This window comes from Spinacia oleracea, chromosome 4 (assembly GCF_020520425.1).
Source record: "Spinacia oleracea cultivar Varoflay chromosome 4, BTI_SOV_V1, whole genome shotgun sequence".
Taxonomy (NCBI): Eukaryota; Viridiplantae; Streptophyta; class Magnoliopsida; order Caryophyllales; family Amaranthaceae; genus Spinacia; species Spinacia oleracea.
In genome coordinates, this window is record NC_079490.1 from 144,970,686 (window position 1) to 144,995,283 (window position 24,598).

At 37.1% G+C, this 24,598-nt stretch overlaps 2 protein-coding genes across 2 annotated transcripts; both read left to right on the forward strand.

Annotated features, from left to right (window-relative positions):
- The first annotated feature begins 8,808 nt into the window (after window positions 1-8,808).
- LOC130471988 (uncharacterized) lies at window positions 8,809-21,745 on the forward strand. The gene is made up of 2 exons (XM_056842379.1): window positions 8,809-9,006; window positions 21,257-21,745. The coding sequence occupies exons 1-2, from the start codon at window positions 8,809-8,811 to the stop codon at window positions 21,743-21,745; spliced, it is 687 nt and encodes a 228-aa protein (XP_056698357.1).
- A 183-nt stretch (window positions 21,746-21,928) lies between these two features.
- Window positions 21,929-24,212, forward strand: LOC110789557 (pentatricopeptide repeat-containing protein At4g21065). The gene has a single exon (XM_021994252.2). The coding sequence runs from the start codon at window positions 22,155-22,157 to the stop codon at window positions 23,865-23,867; it is 1,713 nt and encodes a 570-aa protein (XP_021849944.1). The 5' UTR covers window positions 21,929-22,154; the 3' UTR covers window positions 23,868-24,212.
- The last annotated feature ends 386 nt before the right edge of the window (window positions 24,213-24,598 follow it).

Consider the following 24,598-nt stretch of genomic DNA (forward strand, 5'->3'; position numbering starts at 1 on the left):
CTTATTTTTCATTGGCCGAAACCATTAGCTTTCCTCTCTAATATTGGATTAATGTTTGATTTTAGATTGAATTTTATTTTAGATTAGTGTTTGATTTTGGATGAATTTTATTTTAGATATATTTTTTAATTATTAGAGCGTTTGATTTTGGATGAAATTGTATATATGTAATTAATTAAATAATTTAAATATCTACGTGGCACCTAATTAATTATCTACGTGGCACTCAATTTTTTAATTCAAAAATAAATTAGAAATCTTATTTTTCATTGGCCGAAACCATTAGTAATCCTAGGTGGCGCTCTAATAGTTCAGCAAATATGCCTCCTTTATATATGTATAATATTAGATTAATTAATTAAAATATCTACGTGGCACCTAATTAATTATCTACGTGTCACTTGATTTTTTAAATTCAAAAAGAAATTAGAAATATTATTTTCATTGGCCGAAACCATTAGTAATCCTAGGTGGCGCTCTAATATTTCAAAAAATATTCCTCCATTGGCCGAAGCCATTAGATTTTTCTACATGGCGCTCTAATATTGGATTAACGTTTGATTTTAAATTGAATTTTATTTATTTTATTTTAGATTATTGTTTGATTTTGGATGAATTTTATTTTAGATTTATTTTTCAATTATTAGAGTGTTTGATTTTAGATGGAGTTGTATATATTAGTAATTAGTTAATTAATTAAAATATCTACGTGGCACCTAATTAATTATCTACGTGGCAATCGATTATTTTTTAATTATTAGAGTGTTTGATTTTCGATGGAGTTGTATATATTAATAATTAATTAATTAAAATATCTATGTGGCACCTAATTAATAATCTACGTGGCACTTGATTTTTTTAATTCAAAAAGAAATTAGAAATCTTATTTTTCATTGGCCGAAACTATTAGTAATCCTAGGTGGCGCTCTAATCTTTCAGCAAATATGCTTATATCTACGTGGCACCTAATTAATTATCTACGTGGCAATCGATTTTTTTTAATTATTAGAGTGTTTGATTTTCGATGGAGTTGTATATATTAATAATTAATTAATTAAAATATCTATGTGGCACCTAATTAATTATCTACGTGGCACTTGATTTTTTTAATTCAAAAAGAAATTAGAAATCTTATTTTTTCATTGGCCGAAACCATTAGTAATCCTAGGTGGAGCTCTAATCTTTCAGCAAATATGCCTCCTTTATATATGTATATTAGATTAATTAATTAGAATATACACGTGGCACTTAATTAATTATCTACGTGGCAATCGATTTTTTTAATTCAAAAATAAATTAGAAATCTTATTTTTCATTGGCCGAAACCATTAGTAATCCTAGGTGGCGCTCTAATATTTCAGCAAATATGTCTCCTTTATATATATATATATCTCTTCAAACTTCACGTACGAGTTTTTTTTTTTACCACCCGATTCACCTTTAGGGCTAATTCGGATTCGGGCGAGTTTTGAGTGGATAAGTTTCAGTTCCTTCCCAATTACTGTTACGGGGATCGAACACGGGATTCTCCCTACCAATTCAGCCTCAATCATCACTAAATCAACAGGCAATTGGTCACGTACGAGTATATAATAATAAATTATTTAAATTCTTGTTTTTAGTGTAGTTGGTAAGATTTAATTTTGACTTCAATGCATATCAATATGTGAATAATATGGTGTTAGATTTTATTTGATGGGGATTCAAATCTCACTCTTTTTTACGAGTTCTTCAATTATATTAATTCGCCTATGTTTCTAACTATACACTTAATCCTTCTTTAATAGTTTTAATGCAAAAATATGTCCATGAGAAATTTGCTCAAACAACGCTCGGATAAACACTTTTCGCATTAATAAGATACAAGCTCACATGTAATAGGGTCAATCATGAAAATATCTAGTTGAGATCATGACGTATCAGTATTCTCTTTAGATGTGTGATTTGAACTCAATTATTGTCTCTATTCGTAGATTTAATTTGTTTAAAGTTGTATTATCTTCCACACGTCAACAAGTGTTAGTAAATAAATAAATGTAAGTTTTATAAAAAAAATAAAACCATTGCTAAATATAAGACCCTTAAACCTTAGTTCACGTTTTGCAAATGTAGCAAGAACTAAATTAAAGAAATATTTTTCGCATTAATTTATTCTTGACATTGTAATTTGTAACTCTTAATTGATTGTTTGTAATCTAATTTTTGTTATCACTCCATAATCTGCTTAAATACATTACAAACAATTGTAAAAATAGCAAAAGATGGAGTGAGGATTCATAGGAATTAATTAAATGAAGATTTTGTCAGAGAATGCCGCTACTGATAGATCCCGCCCAGATCAAGAGCGGTCTCTTAAAGAAAGAAAAAGGCGAGAGTCTTCGATGAATGAGATGATCATGTATGCAATTCGTCTTTCTCTTTCCTCGTGAACCTTTGTTTCCATTGCCTCCTATCTGTCAATTTTTTGTTAGGTTGTTAAACTACAACTAGTACGAAATACTTCCCAAAGCATGGAATATGATCCAAAATTCCTAAAATGACAACAAACTTTCCTGCTAATAACATATGCGAGAGAAGCAACATATAAGGTTAAGTGATCAAAACCCTAGAAAAATCTATTATTTACAAGAAGTAACATATAGTTACCCGTATTGTAACATATAGTTACCCTTTTACAAATATAGTGACCCTTGCTGATATCCTTCACTGTGATCATCATTATCCGGATTCATCCAACACATTGTCCAATTGTTTCTTATTTTTTTTCTTCTTTAGGTAAGAATTACACGTTAATACTTAAGATTGAACAGAGTTTATCAACAAAATGTATTACTCCCTCCGTTCCTAAATAAGTGTCACATTTGGGACTTTGCACAGTAATTAATAAAATTGTGAAGTGTGTAAGAGATAATGATTGGGAATGTTTTTTTTGGGGGAATGAATAAAGTAGATAATTGTTTAATAAGATAAAGTACAAAAATAAAGAGAGAAAAGAGAGAAAAATCAGAAATTAAAGACATTGCCATGTCATCAATCCACTACCCACAAAATCAACCAATCAAATTACAACAAAAAAAAAATATCAACCAATAGAAATACAAAGAGCAATAATCCACGGATCATCCAAAAAAAAATCAACCCAATCACCAAAAATTTCAAAAAATCGAACAAAAAATTCAAACAATCCAGGATTAATTATCAAAAAAAATTCTAACAACACTAAAAATCTCAAAAAATCGAACAAACCTAAAATCATAAAAAAATTTGAACAAAACTCGAATTATCAAAAAATCGAACAAAACCCAGATTCACCCAAAATCGAACAAACCCTAAAACTCGAATTATAATAAAATCGAACAAAAAATTGAACAAACCCAGATTCACCAAAAATCGAACAAACCCTAAAACTCGAATTATCAAAAAATCGAACAAAAATTGAACAAAGCCTAAAACTCGAAATATCAAAAAATCAAACAAACCCAGATTCACCAAAAATCAAACGAACCCTAAAAATCGAACATCAAAAGGTTCAACTAAAATTCGAACAAAACTAACAAAAAAATCATCAAAAACCTAATATCCACCCTAAATTCGGGAAAAAAAAAATCAGAAAAGCATAAAACCCAGACAAAAAAAAAAAAAAATAAAGTCACAACAAATCATCAAAAATTATCAACAACAAACCCAGAAATTGTCATTAAACTAAAATAAACTAGAAAATTATCAAAAACTCAACATACCTAACAATCCAAAGCCAAATTCGAGGTTTAAAAGGTCAAATTTGACCATGAAAACTTCAGATCTGGAATTTTCATGGTCAAATTTCACCATTTAAACCAAAGTCTTGAATTTTGTGGGTGAAATAAGAGAAGCACGAACGAAAATGAAGGGGAGAGAGTGGAGAGGGAAGAACAAAGAAGATGAAAATGAAGGAGAGAGAAGATGAAAATGGAAATGAAGGAGAGAGAGAAAGGTGAACGACTGAACGTGAGAAAGGGAGGAGGGTTCTGTTCCCTCAGTTTTTTGTTCCCTTTTCTAAAAAATCTTTTTTTAAATTATTTTTTTTATTATTTTTTGGGCACATTTTTTAATAAAAGGTAGGTATGGGGTGTAATTGTTGAGAAGTTAAGGGGTATATTGGTAAAGTGTACATGTCCATAAAAGGAAATGTGACACTTATAAGGGAACACCGTAAAAGGAAATGTGACACTTATTTAGGAACAGAGGGGGTACTAATCAGAAAATTAAGCTAAATAAGAAACCAAAGATGATTAAAAGGGATTAGGTTCTGAACAAGTAAAGCACATGCATCAATCTATTATAGTGGCCCTTTCGGTTGATCGAATAAGTATCTTTAAATTGAAAAAAAAAAATTAAAATTTGAGATATAGGAACTGTAATTGAGTCCTAGTAACCCCTATGAAAAAGATACCTTACAATCAAACAATTTTACATATAGTAACTAAAATTTTAGCTTAGTAACCTTTTTTGCATAATGATATTAATGAACCTGATAATCATGGAAAATCACAACAAACAAAAATAGTGTTGAAACTAAAATTGAATACATATAAATTAAAATTGAATCAAAATAAGCACATTAAAATTGAATACCTATAAATTAAAATTGAGAAAAATCATATACAAAATTACAGTAAAATCAAACACAAGCAGAAGAACTTCAGCTACTGCAACTTCTATCTCCGTAACACATATTAAACAACTTACATCGCAAAAATTATTAAAATTAAACTAAAATTTTCCTAAAGAAATTTAGAATCTAACATGAAAAATAAATCTCTTCGAAAATTAAATCAACTACTAATTTATAATAATTATAGAGGTTATCAGAACTTTTGGGAGGAAAGTTATAGTTCTGAAAAGTACTATTGATCAAATATCCAATGATGCGACCTTCAAATGAATAAATAGCTCACTTTAATAAATCTTCAGACCGAAATCACTAGAAAGCTATTGAAAAAGTGATAAATTTGAGCAAAAAGGTCAATTTCATTCAATTGAGACTAGTATAAAATAATCTTTAGCAATCCAAGAGAAATTGCCAGAAATTGTAGACAGAGCCCGATGAAAGCAACCCAAAGACAAAAACAATTGCCATAGCATGAAATTGAGAGGAGAATTTAATCGAAATATAGATCGAAGAGTTCAATGACAATCAATCGAAGAATTCAATCACAAAAAATTGAACAAAGTTCGACCACGAGATCGAGAGAAGCAAGAGTAGAGAAGAACTGAACGAGGAAAAAATAAAATTAAGAAAGAGAAATGTTTTGTTAGACTCACAAGTTCATGCCAACCTCTATTTTTTCGGCGAAGCTTCCCCTTTCGCCCTTGGTCCACAATAAAATTATTGTGGACCCAATTATTTAAAAAATTACTGGAAGGGCACACAATAATTGGATACTATTCTCTCAAATTATATCATAATCTATATACAGAAATAAAATAAGAAAACTTATCTACAGCTCGGTGTGTATTTAGGTGAATGGAAATGTACTCTCTTCGTCCCTAAAATATTGCTCCATACCACTTTTTTCACTTTATTAAGATAGAAGGCAAAAGAAAAGCAAGTGATTAGTAGTTTTGTCTTGTTCGCTAATTTAAATAATATAATAAATAATATAATACGAGAGGAGACATGTGATGACCTATAAATGATAGAAAACTTTTGTGTGCCCCCGATTTATAGTATTTTATTGTTCATCCAACCTAGCGTGTAAAAAGTGAAAAATAGAACTCACTCAAGGTAAAACGTGATCTAGACCAAAGATATAAATGAGCCCGACCAAAGATATAAGTGACCTTATTCGAGGACTAAAGTTACTTTACTGAAGGATAAATATGACCCTAACTAATGAAAAATGTGACCCTAACAATAAACAATGAAGTGACCCTGATCAAGCGTGATATGTTTTTTACAAGTTATAACTATGACTAATACAACACCAACAATGAGATTGTGAGAATATACCAATACACAAGTGTAGTAGGTAGTAGGCTATGTGTGGCTTGAACCCATACCATGTATAATATTGTACATTGCTCTACCATTTAAGTTTAAAATAAAAAAACTAATAACATCAACCAGGGTAACTAAAATAAAAGAACAAGTGCAGATAACCTTCCTCTTTTGAGCCGCCACATAATATATCATTGTAGATCGGCCTTTTAAAAAAAAAAAAAAACTAGTTTTAATACCCGTGCTAATTTTAATACCAGTACAAAAAGATTAGTTGTTAAGCGATCATTTAAAGTGCTAATTTTGTTAAGGGATTGTATTTCAGTGGGTTGAAAGTTGAAAAAATATACAAATTAGATGGTGAAACAAACAACGGAGGAAAAATTGAAAAAAAAGAACAAATTAATAGAGGAAAGATAGGATGACACATGTCATCTAATAGACCATGGTGTTAATAGAGTAAAGATGAGATGACACATGTCATCTAATAAATCAGGTCTTCCTTTTTAAATACTAGGTATTGATGTACTTAACCACAATATAACGAAAGAAGTGGATGTCTACTAGCTTCACTGGTAAACTTTTCGAAGGATGGTATCCAATACCTTGAATTGAATTCCGTGGACAAATTTTTTAATGATCTCACTTAGGCACCTTTATTCTCTAACTATACCTCAATTTTTTTAATGATCTCACTCATGCACCTTTATTCTCTAACTATACCTCAATGTTTTTTATATTTTTTAAAAGGGAACTCATACTGATGCTTACAATTCGTTAAGACTGCTAAAATCCTCTAATAGACAGGATAACATTGATGTTCGTCTTAAATAGACAAATTGCGGAATTTTCCAATGATGCAAATTTCGAAAGATTGGTATAAAGCAGGTTCATAAGAAGTAAAACGGGTTCATAAGAAGGCCAATTGCAAGTGATCGTTGTATGTCTATGGTGTCTTTCTTAGTATTATTAGTGCTAATTAATCTACCATTATTGACACACAATATGAAATATCTATCTATATATCTATCTATTACATTATACTAAAACAAACACCGGAAATGACACATGTCATACCTGGTGCAAAATTTTCCTGCCAAAAACTATTTTCCTAAAAGTGTATCTGTTTTGTTTTATTTTATTTTTATTTCCTACTCCCTCAGTGCCTTAATACTCGACTTGTTTTGACCGGACACGCTTGCCAATGCACTCCTTTGACCACCAATTTCTTTAGCTACATATTATAAAAACTTATAAAACTATTAATATTTTGAAAACATATATTAAGATGAAGCCAACAATATATATATTATGTACTAACATTTGTTTTAATATACTAGAAATAAAATAGGGTCAAAGTGAATTATGTGAATAGTGCAAAAAGTTAAACCGGATCGAGTATTAAGGGACGGAGGGAGTACCGTTTTCCTAAAAGAGTATTTATGTATGGAAATAATATTAGTTTATAAATCATAGCAATAACATATACGACATAATAATAATTTTGCTAAATATTTTTTGGTAATATTTTAGTCAAATCGGTACATTAATAATGGAATATATATTCGAAGAATATGCTTCAATCGAAGTTAACCTTTACGGCTGTAAATGAGCACGGAAAATATCTTGGGCTCCCGACTTATGTGTGGAGGTCTAAGAAAGCTGTTTTCCAGGTGATACAAGACCGAGTATGGAAAAAGATCAAAAGTTGGAAGGAACGGTGTTAGTCAAGGGCTGGTCGCGAATTAAACTCTCTTGAAGCCGATGGCACAGGCAATACCGACCTATGCAATGCAATATTTCAAGCTATCGGGATGCATTATTGATAACCTGACGAAAATGTGCAGGGAGTTTTGGTGGGGGCATAATGGAAATGAGAGGAAGTTGGCTTTAATTGGGTGGGGGAAGCTCTGCAAATCCAAGGATGAAGGAGGGGTGGGGATGTGAGATCTGGGTGTGTTTAATACTTCTCCCCTAGCCAAGCAGCTATGGCGCATTGTTAATGAACATGACTCCCTAGCAGCAGTAGTTTTAAAAGGAAAATATTTCCCTCGAACGACAACATGGGAGACAAAAATAAGCCTGAATGCGAGCTACACTTGGAAGTCGCTACTCTCGGCTCGTGACTTGGTAAGGAATGGGTCACACTGGGTCATTGGTAATGGTAGAACAACATGAATATGGAAGGATAGGTGGGTTGAAGGGCTACCAGGAGGATGTTTACGGTATGTACCCCCAACTCAGGAGATGGAGTTGGACTGCGTGGCTGCTTGGAGTAATACATAAGGCACAATGTGGGATGTGGAAGCTATGAGAGAATGCTTAACTGAGCAAGAGTTTGATGCCGTCACAACTATGAAAATGGCCACAAGCGAGCAACCGGATATGTTATGCTGGAATCATACTAAGAATGGCATTTTCTAAGTCCGGAGCGCGTACCACTGTCAAATGCAAGCCAAAGGTAGCGGTGCTAGCACATCCAATCCGAATGCAAATCAATGGTTGTGGAGCAAAGTTTGGAAGGCTAAAGTTCCCATGAAGGTCAAACACCTGATGTACCGAGCCTTGAAGGAGGGTCTTCCTATGCTGACCAAGCTCAGCCAGAGAGGTATGAACATTGATAATATGTTTCCTAGGTGTAGGGAGGGTCCAGAGACTATCACTCATATGCTGATGCTATGTAAAGACAACAAAATTATATGGAAAATCTCCCCTGTCAGATTGGAGGTAAACAACTGGGAGAGAAGTTTTGGGAGTGGTGTGAAGGCTTTGCAAAGAATTGTAGCTTGGAGTATGCTTGAGAAATGGTGATGTTATTCGCTTGGCAAATGTGGAATGCATGCACCCTGTGGGTCTTTGAGAAGAAAAAAGTTGACCCAAGAGTGGTGGTTGCAAGGACAAACAATCTCCTGGGTGAAGTTATTGTTGCTGGGAAAAAGGAGAAACTGCAAGAGGAAACTGGGGCGAGGGACGTGCAGGGGTGGACACCACCGCCTAGGGGTGTTGATAAAGCATATTTATATAGGGTATTTTTGGTGCATTTAGGTTGTATTTCTAGGTATTCGTCTCATTTTAGTTGCATTTAGGATCACATTTGCATAAGTTGTCGTTATCGTACTCTATTACGCCCCGTTTGTGTTTTCTTTAATATTTCAGGTGATTTTACGATCATTTGGATACTTTCGGAGTGTTCATAGTTGATTTGGATGATGAACGGATGTAATGTTGACTCGAGGATCATTACATGTCTCTAGGGATAATTTTGAGTCAACAACGAAGCTAAACGTTATTTTTCTAAGCATCAAAACGGACAAGCATTCACTCTTTTGATGATATCTCAAGTTATATATATCGGAATGAGACGACTTTGATTGGGCTAGAAAGTAGGCTTAAAGAGATTTCCAACGATAGGTCACACATCCCTAGGGGCATTGTAGATCAAAAGTTATGACATAAACGCTAGCCCAACTCTTTGTTGCACGCAGCAGTCCCAACGAGGGATCCCTCGCCTCCAACGAGGGATGTCCCCTTGCGCTCCCCTTGCAGAAATCGCCAGCGAGAGAGCACTCGCCAGCCAGCGAGCGTTGCCTTGGCGCTAACCCCTTGCAGGAAGCCCGCACAGCCTTCGTCGCACACAAGGAGCATCCAGCGAGCGAGCACTCGCGACCAGTGAGCGAGCTCATCCCAGCGAGGGATCACTCGCTGCCAGTGAGGGATCTCGCGCTGTACTCACCATTGCTACTTGTCCCTTGCTGCTTATTCCGTATGCCCAACAAACCCCCAAAGAGGGATGACTCGCAGCCCAACGAGCGATCTCTCGACCCAGCGAGAGATGCTTCGCCCAGGATTGCTCGATGCCCAACGATAGATGCTTCGCAGCCTTGCGCCCTTGTGCGTTCTTGGATGGCTCGATCATACTCGGCTTTCATTGCCACATCATCGTCCATCGACTAATCATTGACGACTTCCATTATTTATTTTCTTATTTATTTATTTATTTATTTATTTTAGAAAACTATAAATACTTCAAGGGAATTAATTTATTTCCCTCATGTTATTATTTCATTAGAATTCTATTTCACGTTCTTTTTCTCTCTTCTAGTTTCATGAACCCTAGTTTTTCTGCATACTCCATCGATGTAATTCTTTGAGGTATTATCGATTTTTTTCTTTATTTTATTTATCGCTTTTAATTATGTTTTCAATCCTAGACTTAAGTTTCATAATTTATTTCATGATTGAGTAGTTTGCTTTCTAGGGTTTGGGAATCCATGTTTATATTATGAATCCTTATTATTATTGTTGATGGTTTGATTATTCATTGATATTTCTAGTTGATTGGGTTTATATTGTTAATCTTTGCAATCTGATCAATCGTTTGATTAAATCATGCTAATAGGGTTTGGAATCGAAAGAAAGAATTTTAGAGGCTTACCTACAACTAGCAATTCTGATTATGTTAGCGATCGTACTGCATATGTTGAATTGAGAGTGTTAAGACCCGACCGTAGGATTAACTTATGCTCTAGATAATTTGAATATTTGAATTGTTGATGATGTTTTGATTGATTTTGAACTATGAACATGGTGAACCATTGCCCTAGATCTTTTAGTTTATTTTCCTTTATTTTAGTTTAAACATTCAATCCTAAATTTCATCTCATTGTTAGTTCCGCCATACCTTGAAAGCTAGATTTAAATAGTCATCTCTCTGTGGATTCTGTTAGGTTATGATACATATGATATTACATAAATCATGCGGAAACAACCATTAACCCAGGATTACATATTATTTACACATAATCATATAGCATAATTTAGATGCATACTCTTTGTTGCGTGCCCTCCCTAGCTGCGCCCGAACCGAACAAGAACAAGTCTTTAGGACTCCAAGTGTCGTCCCTCCGTAGATAGTCCACAGCACGTCCGGATCCGCCTTAAGATTGACCAACTAGAATCGCCCTTAAGGTACTAGAATTTTCGGCACTTTTGAGCAAGATGTGTGACTGAATTTTTCTCTCAAAAACTCACTTTGAATACTTTAAAACTCGTTATAAATTGTGAACCCAGGCCACATATTTATAGGGGTATGGAAAGAGAATTGGAATCCTATTAGGATACGAATTAATTAAACTTAGAATCCTACAAGAACTCTAATTAATTAATTTATCAAATAGAATTAGGAATTTAATCATTAACCGAACTCTGCACGTTTTAGGAATCGTGCATGAACACAAACACTTACGCACACACACACGGCAGCCACGATGGGCCGCCCATGCGCGTGCGTGCGAGCAGCAGCCCACGCAGCGAGGCCTACGCGAGCTACAAGCCCACGCAAGCACCTGCGCGCGCTGCGCGCGCTGTGCGCGCTGCCACGGCCTGCTGGGCCTGGCCTTGCGCTGGGCCTGGCGTGGCCTTGGCTGTTCGTGTGGCGCGCTTGGCTTGCTGGGCGATGGCCTGGCTTCGTGCTGGGCCCTCGTCCGGCAGGCCTCGTCCGATGCTTATTCGTACGATACGCTTCCGATTAAATTTCCGATTCCGGAATTCATTTCCGATACGAACAATATTTAACATTTCCGATTCCGGAACTAATTTCCGTTTCGAAAAAATATTTAATATTTCCGTTTCCGGAATTATTTTCCGATTCCGATAATATTTCCGATTCTGACAATATTTCCGTTTCCGGCAATATTTCCGATTCTGGCAATATTTCCATTTCCGATAATATTTTCCGATACGTACCATGTTTCCGTTTCCGGCAACATCTACGACTTGGATAATATTTATATTTCCGATACGATCCATATTTCCGTTTCCGGCAATATCATCGTTTCCGGAGTATTCATTTCTTGCCTGTGACGATCTTAGCTCCCACTGAAACCAAGATCCGTCGATTCTGAATATTCATAGATGGAGTATTTAATGCCATTAAATACTTGATCCGTTTACGTACTATTTGTGTGACCCTACGGGTTCAGTCAAGAGTAAGCTGTGGATTAATATCATTAATTCCACTTGAACTGAAGCGGCCTCTAGCTAGGCATTCAGCTCACTTGATCTCACTGAATTATTAACTTGTTAATTAATACTGAACCGCATTTATTAGACTTAACATAGAATGCATACTTGGACCAAGGGCATTATTTCCTTCAGTCTCCCACTTGTCCTTAGGGACAAGTGTGCATTTCCTAATTCCTTTGTCGCTCGATGCTTGCTCTTGAACATAAGGTAAGAGTTGTCATCCTTATTATGTCCAGAGGTGTTCCTCGGTTTCAGAGTTCAACTGATCAAATAAACAGATAATCATAGCCTATGATTCATCCGAGCACGGCCATGCATTTCACAGTTTCTAGCTCTCCGAGTGGCCTTGTACAACTTTTAAGCATCTCATCCCGATTTATGGGAGGACAATCCCAATCTTGCGATCTTGAGATTAGACTTCGTTTGATAGGTGATTACCTGAGCGTTGCCTTTATAGCCTCCTTTTACGGTACGACGGTTGGTCAACGTCAAAGCAACCAGTTCTCAAACAAGTAATCTCAAATCACTCAGGTATTGAGGATTTAGTGTCTAATAATTTAATGAAATTTACTTATGACAGATTTTCATCTCTTACAGTAAAGTTTCATAGGTCTTGTCCGATACTAGTCTTCCCAAAGTAAGTATCTATGCAAATGATTATGACATTGCCATGTCCACATAGTTCAAGAAACAGAACTACTAGTCATCTTGCATTCTAATCGTCTAACGTTTTCTATGCGTCCAATTTTATAGAAAACTCCGACTAGGGACCATTTTCAATCTTTGACATTCAAGTTCACTTGATAGACATTTCTTAGTCACAGGACTGGTCCTGACAGTCTATCTTGAATATATCGTCAAATTGAAGGGACTCATCATTTAATAAACCACAAATTAAATGGAAAAATGAATTCTTTTCATTTATTGTGAATGATTAACCAATAATGTTTTACAAAGATTTAAACTCTAAAGCTTTTAAAACATTAAACAGAGACATCAAAGCCATTCTCCAATATGCTTGATTCCCATAGCTGCAGTGTGCGAGTTGTGCTTCGCCTGCGGCAGAGGTTTAGTTAATGGATCTGATATGTTGTCATCAGTTCCAATCTTGCTTATCTCGACTTCTTTTCTTTCAACGAACTCTCGTAGAAGGTGAAATCTACGAAGTACATGCTTGACTCTCTGGTGGTGTCTAGGCTCTTTTGCCTGTGCAATAGCTCCGTTATTGTCACAATACAGGGCTATTGGTCCTTTAATGGAGGGGACTACACCAAGTTCACCTATGAACTTCCTTAGCCATATAGCTTCCTTTGTTGCTTCATGTGCAGCAATGTACTCCGCTTCAGTTGTAGAATCCGCAATGGTGCTTTGCTTAGCACTTTTCCAGCTTACTGCTCCTCCGTTGAGGCAGAAGACAAACCCAGACTGTGATCTGAAATCATCTTTGTCGGTTTGGAAACTTGCGTCCGTATAGCCTTTAACAATTAATTCATCATCTCCACCATAGACCAGGAAGTCATCTTTGTGCCTTTTCAGGTACTTCAGAATGTTCTTGGCAGCAGTCCAATGCGCCTCTCCTGGGTCTGACTGGTATCTGCTCGTAGCACTGAGTGCGTACGCAACATCCGGGCGTGTACATATCATAGAATACATTATTGAACCAATCAATGATGCATATGGAATCCCATTCATTCGTCTACGCTCATCAAGTGTTTTTGGGCACTGAGTCTTGCTTAGAGTCATTCCATGAGACATGGGTAGGTAGCCTCGCTTGGAGTCCGCCATCTTGAACCTATCAAGCACCTTATCGATATAAGTGCTCTGACTAAGTCCAATCATCTTTTTAGATCTATCTCTGTAAATCTTGATGCCCAATATGTACTGTGCTTCTCCTAGATCCTTCATCGAAAAACATTTCCCAAGCCAAGTCTTGACAGAGTTCAACATAGGAATGTCATTTCCGATAAGTAATATGTCGTCGACATATAATACTAGAAAAGCAATTTTGCTCCCACTGACCTTCTTGTATACACAAGATTCGTCTGCGTTCTTGATAAAACCAAAGTCACTGACTGCTTCATCAAAACGTATATTCCAGCTCCTGGATGCCTGCTTCAATCTGTAGATTGATTTCTTTAGCTTGCATACCTTTTTAGCATTCTTTGGATCCTCAAAACCTTCAGGCTGTGTCATAAACACAGTTTCTGTTAAAACGCCGTTTAAGAAAGCAGTTTTGACATCCATCTGCCATATTTCGTAATCGTAATATGCAGCGATTGCTAACATTATCCGAATAGACTTTAGCATTGCAACTGGTGAAAAGGTTTCATCGTAATCCACACCGTGGACTTGCCTGTAACCTTTTGCAACCAATCTAGCTTTGAAAACTTCAAGTTTCCCATCCTTGTCCTTTTTCAGTTTGAAAACCCATTTGCTTCCAATGGCTTGGTAGCCATCTGGCAAATCGACCAAATCCCATACTTGGTTTTCAGACATGGAGTCTAATTCAGATTGCATGGCTTCTTGCCATTGCTTGGAGCTAGGGCTCGTCATAGCTTGTTTGTAAGTCGCAGGTTCATCACTTTCAAGTAATAGAACGTCATAGCTCTCGTTCGTCAAAATACCTAAGTACCTTTCCGGTTGAGATCTATATCTTTGCGATCTACGCGGGGTAACATTTCTAGATTGACCATGATTCTCACCAGATTCTTCTAAAGATCTCTGAGTTTCATCCTGAATGTCATCTTGAGCATTCTCTAGAGTTTGTTGTTCGACTCGAATTTCTTCGAGGTCTAATTTTCTCCCACTTGTCATTTTGGAAATGTGATCTTTCTCCAAAAAGACACCATCTCGAGCAAGAAACACCTTGTTCTCAGATGTATTGTAGAAGTAATACCCCTTTGTTTCCTTTGGATAGCCCACAAGGATACATTTGTCAGATTTTGGATGAAGTTTGTCTGAAATTAATCGTTTGACGTATACTTCACATCCCCAAATCTTAAGAAAAGACACATTTGGAGGCTTTCCAAACCATAATTCGTATGGAGTCTTTTCGACAGCTTTAGACGGAGCTCTATTTATAGTGAGTGCAGCTGTATTTAGTGCATGTCCCCAAAATTCTAATGGAAGTTCGGCCTGACCCATCATTGACCTGACCATGTCTAGCAAGGTTCTGTTCCTCCGTTCCGACACACCGTTCCATTGTGGTGTTCCAGGAGGAGTCAATTCTGATAGAATTCCACATTCTTTCAGATGGTCATCAAATTCATAGCTCAGATATTCACCGCCTCTATCAGACCGCAGTGCCTTAATCTTCTTGCCTAATTGATTCTCTACTTCACTCTGAAATTCCTTGAATTTGTCAAAGGATTCAGACTTATGCTTCATTAGGTAGACATAACCATATCTACTGAAGTCATCAGTGAAAGTGATAAAGTAGCTGAAACCACCTCTAGCATTTGTACTCATTGGTCCACATACATCTGTATGGATTAAACCCAATAGTTCATTTGCTCTTTCTCCAACTTTAGAGAAAGGTTGCTTTGTCATTTTGCCAAGTAAACATGATTCGCATTTACCATAATCCTCTAAGTCAAATGGTTCTAGAATTCCTTCCTTTTGAAGTCTTTCTAAGCGTTTCAAGTTTATATGGCCTAATCGACAATGCCACAGATAGGTGAGATCTGAATCATCCTTTTTAGCCTTTTTGGTATTTATGTTATATACTTGTTTGTCGTGATCTACTAAATAAAGTCCATTGACTAATCTAGCAGATCCATTAAACATCTCTTTAAAATAAAACGAACAACTATTGTCTTTTATTAAAAAGGAAAATCCCTTAGCATCTAAGCAAGAAACTGAAATGATGTTTTTAGTAAGACTTGGAACATGGAAACAATCTTCCAGTTCCAAAACTAGCCCGGAGGGCGACGACAAATAGTAAGTTCCTACAGCTAATGCAGCAATCCGTGCTCCATTTCCCACTCGTAGGTCGACTTCACCCTTGCTTAACTTTCTACTTCTTCTTAGTCCCTGTGGATTGGAACATAAGTGTGAGCCACAACCTGTATCTAATACCCAAGAAGTTGAATTAGCAAGTATACAGTCTATAACGAAAATACCTGAAGATGGAACGACTGTTCCGTTCTTCTGATCTTCCTTTAGCTTCAAGCAATCTCTCTTCCAATGCCCCTTCTTCTTGAAGTAGAAGCATTCGGATTCAGAATTGGGTTGACTGACCTTCCTCTTTACAGATTTGGCGCTAGTTTGCTTAGTTGGGCTGGCCTTGTTGCCACCTTTCTTAGCATTCCTCTTCTTTCCAGATTTCTTGAACTTGCCCCCACGCACCATAAGCACATCCTGCTTATCACTTTTGAGCGTCTTTTCAGCGGTCTTCAGCATACCGTGAAGCTCAGTGAGCGTTTTGTCCAGACTATTCATACTGTAGTTCAGTTTGAACTGATCATACCCGCTATGAAGAGAATGGAGGATGGTGTCTATAGCCATTTCCTGAGAAAATTGCTGATCCAGCCGACTCATATTCTCAATGAGTCCAATCATTTTGAGAACATGTGGACTTACGGGCTCGCCTTTCTTAAGCTTGGTCTCAAGAATTTGCCTATGAGTCTCGAATCTTTCGACTCGAGCCAGATCTTGGAACATGTTCTTCAACTCACTGATGATTGTGAAAGCATCTGAGTTGATGAACGTTTTCTGCAGATCCGCACTCATGGTGGCGAGCATTAGACATTTCACATCCTTGTTGGCATCAATCCAACGATTGAGGGCTGCCTGAGTGACCCCGTCGCCTGCAGCTTCGGGCATCGCCTCATCTAGGACATACTCCTTTTCTTCCTGCATAAGAACTATTTGCAAGTTCCTTTGCCAGTGAAGGAAGTTTTTCCCGTTCAACTTCTCCTTTTCGAGAATTGATCGAATGTTGAATGAATTGTTGTTTGCCATATTAAAAACTACAATTGAAAAGAATAAACAAATAAATAACCATTCACAGTTTCTCTTAATAAACTTAAATTCTAGCATACATGCATAATTCGATGTTTATTAAGCATTTTATTCAAGTTATGTGTTCCGGCAGGTGTGAATAAAATGATTCCAAGATCCTAAAATCATTGAAGAACTAAGCACAGTTTGTCGACTTAATCCTAGAACATCTTAGGTAAGCAAAAGCCTTTTGCTAATAGTCTAGAAACTATTCTTGGTTGATAGGTACGTCTAAGAACTTATTAGGTAAACCTATCGATTTTGCCACGACATAAAAGGACTCCTTACTTATATCGTTGAGTTTCACCAAAACTAACATGTACTCACAATTGTTTGTGTACCTTGCCCCTTTAGGACCAATAAGTAACACCTCGCTGAGCGAAAACTATTACTAGATTGATGTAAAGGATATCCAAGCAAGTGTATATTTTGGCATGGCACCTTTTAACTCAATTTTTAAGTTTGGAACTTAAGGCTCTTACTATGTTGGTTAGATTTTAAGTGAACTAAAATCCTTAATCATGCAACATAATCAAGCTTTTGATCTCATGCATTTTAAGACATATTTAGAAGCAATAAATAACTTAAAACATGCATAAGATAAATGTGATCTAGTATGGCCCGACTTCATCTTGAAGCTTTGACTTCAAGGTCCGTCTTGAAAATCTCCGTGGGAGGCACCATTTTCTTCAAATAGGATAAGCTATAACTAATTACAACTATTTGATGGTTCGCAGACCATTTTTGAATTGAAAAATAACTTTGGTACTTTAGACCAATTACATTCAAATTAATGGTACGCAGACCATATTATCTATCCTATTTGGGCCATACTAGTCACTTCATAACCTGCAAAACAGTACATATACTATATATACCATTCACCCATTCATTATCATGAATGGCCCACATAGCTGGTTAGTAAAACACATTATGCATCACGTAAACATTTGCAGCAATTAATCAAGGGCACCAATAATCTACCAATTATTCAGTCCTTATTAATTCTAATCAAGTTGTTTTAACCTTAAGGATTTGTAGACCTAATCAAGAGTTTATGACTAAAAAGCGCTCCCACTTAAACCAATAAATTCATATGCTTTACTAATTTTAAACATAAAAATGTATTTCTAGTCCAACCGGAAACATACAAATTTAATTAAAATTTAAAGCTCATATAAATTTATAATTGAATCCAAAAAGTTTAATTTAATTTCAGACGTTATTTAAATTAATTCATGATTTTAATTTTAGTAAAATAATTAGAATAAATAAAATTTATTATAATTACAATATTCAAAATTAAAATCCAAGAAAATAATTTAAATTATTAATTTTAAAATTAATTAAAATTACGTGAACTGAAATTTTCAAATTAAACATTCAAAACGATCTAATCGTAACGCAAACACCCTACGCATTGCACGCCCATGGGCCGCACGCACACAGCCATCGCTGGCCATGTGCGCGCAGCCCATGCGCTCGTCGCATAGCTGCTGCATCACCATCGCAAGCCATCGCACGCTGTGGTGCTTGCTGCGCGCGCGCCAGCGCTGGACGCACGCGAGCCATCGCTTGCTGTGCGCGCTCGCCAGCGCACGCTGCGCGCGCTCCATCGCTCGCTGTGCGCGCGAGCCATTGCTCGCTGTGCGCGCGACATCGCTTGCTGGGCGCGCGACATCGCTCGCTGTGCGCGCGAGCAACGCTGGGCGCAGCGCTCGTGGCACGCGAGCTTGCGCTCGCTGCGCGCGAGGCTGCGCGCTCTTGCGCGAGGCAGTGCGCGTTGTGGCGCAGCTCGCTTGCTGCCCACACGCGACTGTCTTGGCTTGCCTTTCGCCCATGCCCATTTGTTCATAGCTCGTGGCCCACGACACAAGGCAGGGCTGCTGCCTTGTGCCCGTGCACTACGCCCTTGCTCATTGCATTCGTGCCGCACGGGCGACGAGCTCCCTTGCTCGTCGTCGCATGCCCGCACTATACAACACCCCTTAAGGGTAACACGAAGCGTCCATTGCTTTGTGCGTGCAAGTTATATGAACGAATCGCATAAAAATTTAAAATTTATATTTAAAATTAATGACAAATTAATAAATAATATTAATTTCATAATTTTAGGGCGAAAAATCGAAAATTTATTATTCAATTGATTTCCGATTATCATGGATTCAAGTCTAGGTCATAAAAATTTAAAATTTATCATAAATTTATAATTTTTATGGTGGTTTTTAATCATAGGTTTCTAATTAAATTATAATTAATTATGAAAATCAAATTAATTCTAAATTATTCTACTTTTCAACAAATTAATCATAATTACAAATTAGATTGCATAATTAACAAGGCCAGACATTCAAACTTGTTAAACATATACACTAGGTCAATCAAAAATTCAAGATTTATCAACAAGAATCGCAAATATTTAATTTAACATCTTAAATTTACGAAATTTTGCATTCGAAAAACTAAAACCTTCGAAAAGTCATAGTTAGGCTTCGAATTTGAGAATTCTGGGTTCGGCAGAAAAAAAACTATTTTTGTCAAAATTTTAGAATGCCTTTTACATGCGGAATTGACACAAAAATCACTCGATTTGGATGAGTAACGAAGAAACTGCCGAAAAACTGCGTACGTATAATTAAATAAACGCAATTTGCAATTAATTAACAATTACGAAAATTAATCACCCCTTTTAATTCTTGCAAATTTGTAATATTTAACCATGTTCATGCAAATTAGATTATGAAAATAATAAGGGGCTCGTGATACCACTGTTAGGTTATGATACATATGATATTACATAAATCATGCAGAAACAACCATTAACCCAGGATTACATATTATTTACACATAATCATATAGCATAATTTAGATGCATACTATTTGTTGCGTGCCCTCCCTAGCTGCGCCCGAACCGAACAAGTCTTTAGGACTCCAAGTGTCGTCCCTCCGTAGATAGTCCACAGCACGTCCGGATCCGCCTTAAGATTGACCAACTAGAATCGCCCTTAAGGTACTAGAATTTTCGGCACTTTTGAGCAAGATGTGTGACTGAATTTTTCTCTCAAAAACTCACTTTGAATACTTTAAAACTCGTTATAAATTGTGAACCCAGGCCACATATTTATAGGGGTATGGAAAGAGAATTGGAATCCTATTAGGATACGAATTAATTAAACTTAGAATCCTACAAGAACTCTAATTAATTAATTTATCAAATAGAATTATGAATTTAATCATTAACCGAACTCTGCACGTTTTAGGAATCGTGCATGAACACAAACACTTACGCACACACACACGGCAGCCACGATGGGCCGCCCATGCGCGTGCGTGCGAGCAGCAGCCCACGCAGCGAGGCCTACGCGAGCTACAAGCCCACGCAAGCACCTGCGCGCGCTGTGCGCGCTGCCACGGCCTGCTGGGCCTGGCCTTGCGCTGGGCCTGGCGTGGCCTTGGCTGTTCGTGTGGCGCGCTTGGATTGCTGGGCGATGGCCTGGCTTCGTGCTGGGCCCTCGTCCGGCAGGCCTCGTCCGATGCTTATTCGTACGATACGCTTCCGATTAAATTTCCGATTCCGGAATTCATTTCCGATACGAACAATATTTAACATTTCCGATTCCGGAATTAATTTCCGTTTCGAACAAATATTTAATATTTCCGTTTCCGGAATTATTTTCCGATTCCGATAATATTTCCGATTCTGACAATATTTCCGTTTCCGGCAATATTTTCGATTCTGGTAATATTTCCATTTCCGATAATATTTTCCGATACGTACCATGTTTCCGTTTCTGGCAACATCTACGACTTGGATAATATTTATATTTCCGATACGATCCATATTTCCGTTTCCTGCAATATCATCGTTTCCGGAGTATTCATTTCTTGCCTGTGACGATCTTAGCTCCCACTGAAACCAAGATCCGTCGATTCCGAATATTCATAGATGGAGTATTTAATGCCATTAAATACTTGATCCGTTTACGTACTATTTGTGTGACCCTACGGGTTCAGTCAAGAGTAAGCTGTGGATTAATATCATTAATTCCACTTGAACTGAAGCGGCCTCTAGCTAGGCATTCAGCTCACTTGATCTCACTGAATTATTAACTTGTTAATTAATACTGAACCGCATTTATTAGACTTAACATAGAATGCATACTTGGACCAAGGGCATTATTTCCTTCAGATTCGACCCTACTTACTTTGCTACATTGTTAGGAGGTTTCGTTAGGATTTTATTTTTGACAGGTGTACGACAACCTATCAGGTGTATGCAAGATCAACACAGATGCTGCAGTATCAGTGGAAGGCAATATCGGTTTGGGGATGGTGGTTAGGGATGAAGTGGGAGACGTTTTAATGTCTGCGGGACGAAACTGGAGTGCACGAATCACAGCCCTGCAGGCTGAAGCAGAAGCTATGTGGTTTGGGTTACGATATGCCTATGATGCAAGCTTCATAAATGTGCAGCTAGAGTCCGACTGTTTGGTACTGGTTAAGCTGCTGCAATCAAGAACCAAGGAGGAATCAAGGACGCAAGTCATTGTGAGTGATATTTGTAATTTAGTGTGCTCTTTCTTAGCTTGTGCGTTTAAATTTGCACCTAGAACATGTAATAAAGTGGCACATGCCATGGCCAAGGTTTCCTTACTCTTTGAAGAAGTCCTGGTCTGGATGGAGGACTGCCCATCTGACATCTGCTCCCTTGTCATGTTATACAAGGCCTTGATTGAGTAATGAAATCACAATTTTCCTATCAAAAAAAAATAATGGAATATATGTTCACTCAATATTTTATTCAAATTACCATATTACGCATTTAAAATATGCATATTAGATGAATTCATTTAAATGAGTATGTTCAAAATTTTAAAATTATACAATAATTTGTAAAAATCTAATCCAGTGTACCTATAAAATTATTCCAAACATCAGAATAGAAGAGTGATACGGAACCAACTTTGGGGAACTTTACTCCCACGTTGCCAATTGATTTGGGATGAATGTACAAATCATTCCAACATCCCAAGCTAACCAACTCTTCACCTCCCAAGAGTAGATAAGAGAAGTCTATAAACAAGATCAACTACTATAAGAGTATAAGTCCCACATTAGAACACTCTAGATATCCCCAAGCTATTCATCAATGGAGGTAATCACCATGTCCCACGCCATGCAACTCCATGCACAAGTACTCAAATCAGGCGCACAACCCCACCATCAAAACTACAGCAAACTCTTCACTTTCTCTGCTCTTTCTCCTTCAGGTGACCTCAGCTATGCGCGCCTAATCCTCAACAATCTTCAAACCCCAAACTCTTACTACTGGAACACTATGGTTCGAGCTTACTGCGAAACGCCAGACCCTCATCAATCTATCTTTCTCTTCCTTGCAATGCACATGGAACAACCTCATGGCGTCGCGCCGAAGCCCGACAAGTTTACTTACCCTTTTGTTGCTAAGGCTTGTGGGAGACTAAGAGATACCCAGTTGGGAAAACAATTTCATTGTTTGATTTGTAAATTGGGGTTTTGGTCTGATAGATATGTTTGCAATTCTTTGATTCATATGTATGCGAAATGTAATGATTTGGGGTGTGCACGTAAGGTGTTTGATAATATGCCTGAGAGAGATGTTGTTACTTGGACGTCTATTATTGATGGGCTTGTTGATAATGGTAGAGCTGTCGAAGCGATTAAGCTATTTGAGGAGATGGTGGGTTCTGGAGTGGAGCCTAATGATGCGACTGTCGTGTCGGTTTTGAGGGCTTGTGCTGAGGCAGGGGCGTTGGAGGTTGGGAGAAGAGTTCATAGGATTATTGATGAACAAGGTCTTGGTTTCAGGGCTAATGTTAGTACTGGTTTGATTGATATGTATTCCAAGTGTGGTTGTATTGATAGTGCTAGGAAAGTGTTCGACAAGGTTTTTGATAAGGATGTGTGTGCTTGGACTGCCATGATTCATGGCCTTGCTAGTCATGGTATGAGTAAGGAGGCTGTTGATTCTTTTGAAGAAATGAAAATTTCTGGTGTAACTCCTGATGAGCGGACCATGACTGCTGTTCTAGCAGCATGTAGGAATGTGGGCTGGGTGACTGAAGCTTATCGTTACTTTAAGGATATGAGAAAGAAATATGGAATCAAACCTAACCTTCAGCATCATGGATGTATAGTAGACCTTTATGCACGATCAGGACAGTTGAAAGAGGCTGAAGATTTTATCAGGAAGATGGTGATTCAGCCGGATGCAGTTTTATGGAGAACTGTCATATGGGCGTGTAAAATTCATGGAGATACTGATCGTGCAGAGCGTTTGATAAAGGAAATAAACATAGAATTAGATGACTGTGGGAGTTATGTTCTTGTCAGTAATATTTATGCCTCGGCTGGAAAATGGCATGATAAGGCAATGTGTAGGGAAACAATGAGTAGACAAGGGCTTGTGAAACAGCCTGGTTCAAGTAAGATTGAGGATGATGGTAGTGTTCATGAGTTCACTGCAGGAGATTCGAGTCACATTGAAGCACATAATATTTATCAGAAGTTGGAAGATATGAAAAGGAGGTTGAGCGAAGAAGGGTATAAACCTGAACTTTCAGAGGTCTTGCTTGAAGTTGATGATGAAGAGAAGGCTTTCCAATTGCTTCATCACAGCGAGAAACTTGCTGTTGCCTTTGGAATGATGAAGATGAAACCAGGTTCCCAAATTAGAATCGTAAAGAATTTACGATCCTGTGAAGACTGTCATTCTTTTATGAAATTGGTTTCTAGAGTATATGAGAGGGAGATAATAGTGAGGGATCGCATTCGTTTCCATCATTTCAGAAATGGGGACTGTTCCTGTGGAGATTACTGGTGAGCAGATCTCCAGTTAATCCCTTCCCCTACTCTCTCCTTTTGTTGCTGCAGTGCTGGTGCTAGGTCTTTGTTAGGCATTGCCCGTTGAAATTTAGGATGCTTGTATTTAGTCTTTGGAAAAGTTGAGAAAAGGCGGAGGCGGAGGCGGCTCCTGAAAGATCTAATCATATTAGTTCATACTTACATACAGGAATGACTTATTTCTTGAGAGAGCTTGTCTATTTAACATTGATACAACATCAAGTGTTCCATATATCCGTTTGGTTCCAGGGGTGCAAATGAGTCGAGACTCTCAATAAAATTCATTTATGTTCGTTTATTTAATAAATGAGCCGAGCTTGAACAACTTTTGAATCTCGTTTGAAAATGAATATATGTATGCTCGTTCATTTAAGTTCATGAACAACTCGTATGCTCGTCTATTTATGTTCATAATCAAATTTGCCAAATATAATTGTTTCATTATAGATAAAAATCGTATTTTGATTTTTAACATCCATAAAAGTATATCATAGAATAAAAATGTTTTTGAATTTAAATGCCTAAATTAGTGCACATTCAAATAATGTTTTCAATTGTTAAACTCTAAAGCACAAAGCTCGTTTATGAACTCGATTCGATTAATAAATGAGACGTTTTTGAAACGTTCACGGACATAAAATCTCTTAATAAAACAAACTTAAATAGATTTTTGAGCTCGATCAAAAGTTCGGGCTCGAGCTTGCTTAAATT

What these genes read in the sequence shown, in the direction of transcription:
- LOC130471988 (XM_056842379.1), top strand. Translation starts at nt 8,809, where the DNA reads ATGTGGAATGCATGCACCCTGTGGGTCTTTGAGAAGAAAAAAGTTGAC. An exon ending in ATAAAGCATATTTATATAGG is followed by an intron (nt 9,007 to 21,256) that starts GTATTTTTGGTG and finishes TATTTTTGACAG; the next exon opens with GTGTACGACAACCTATCAGG.
- LOC110789557 (XM_021994252.2), top strand. Translation starts at nt 22,155, where the DNA reads ATGGAGGTAATCACCATGTCCCACGCCATGCAACTCCATGCACAAGTA.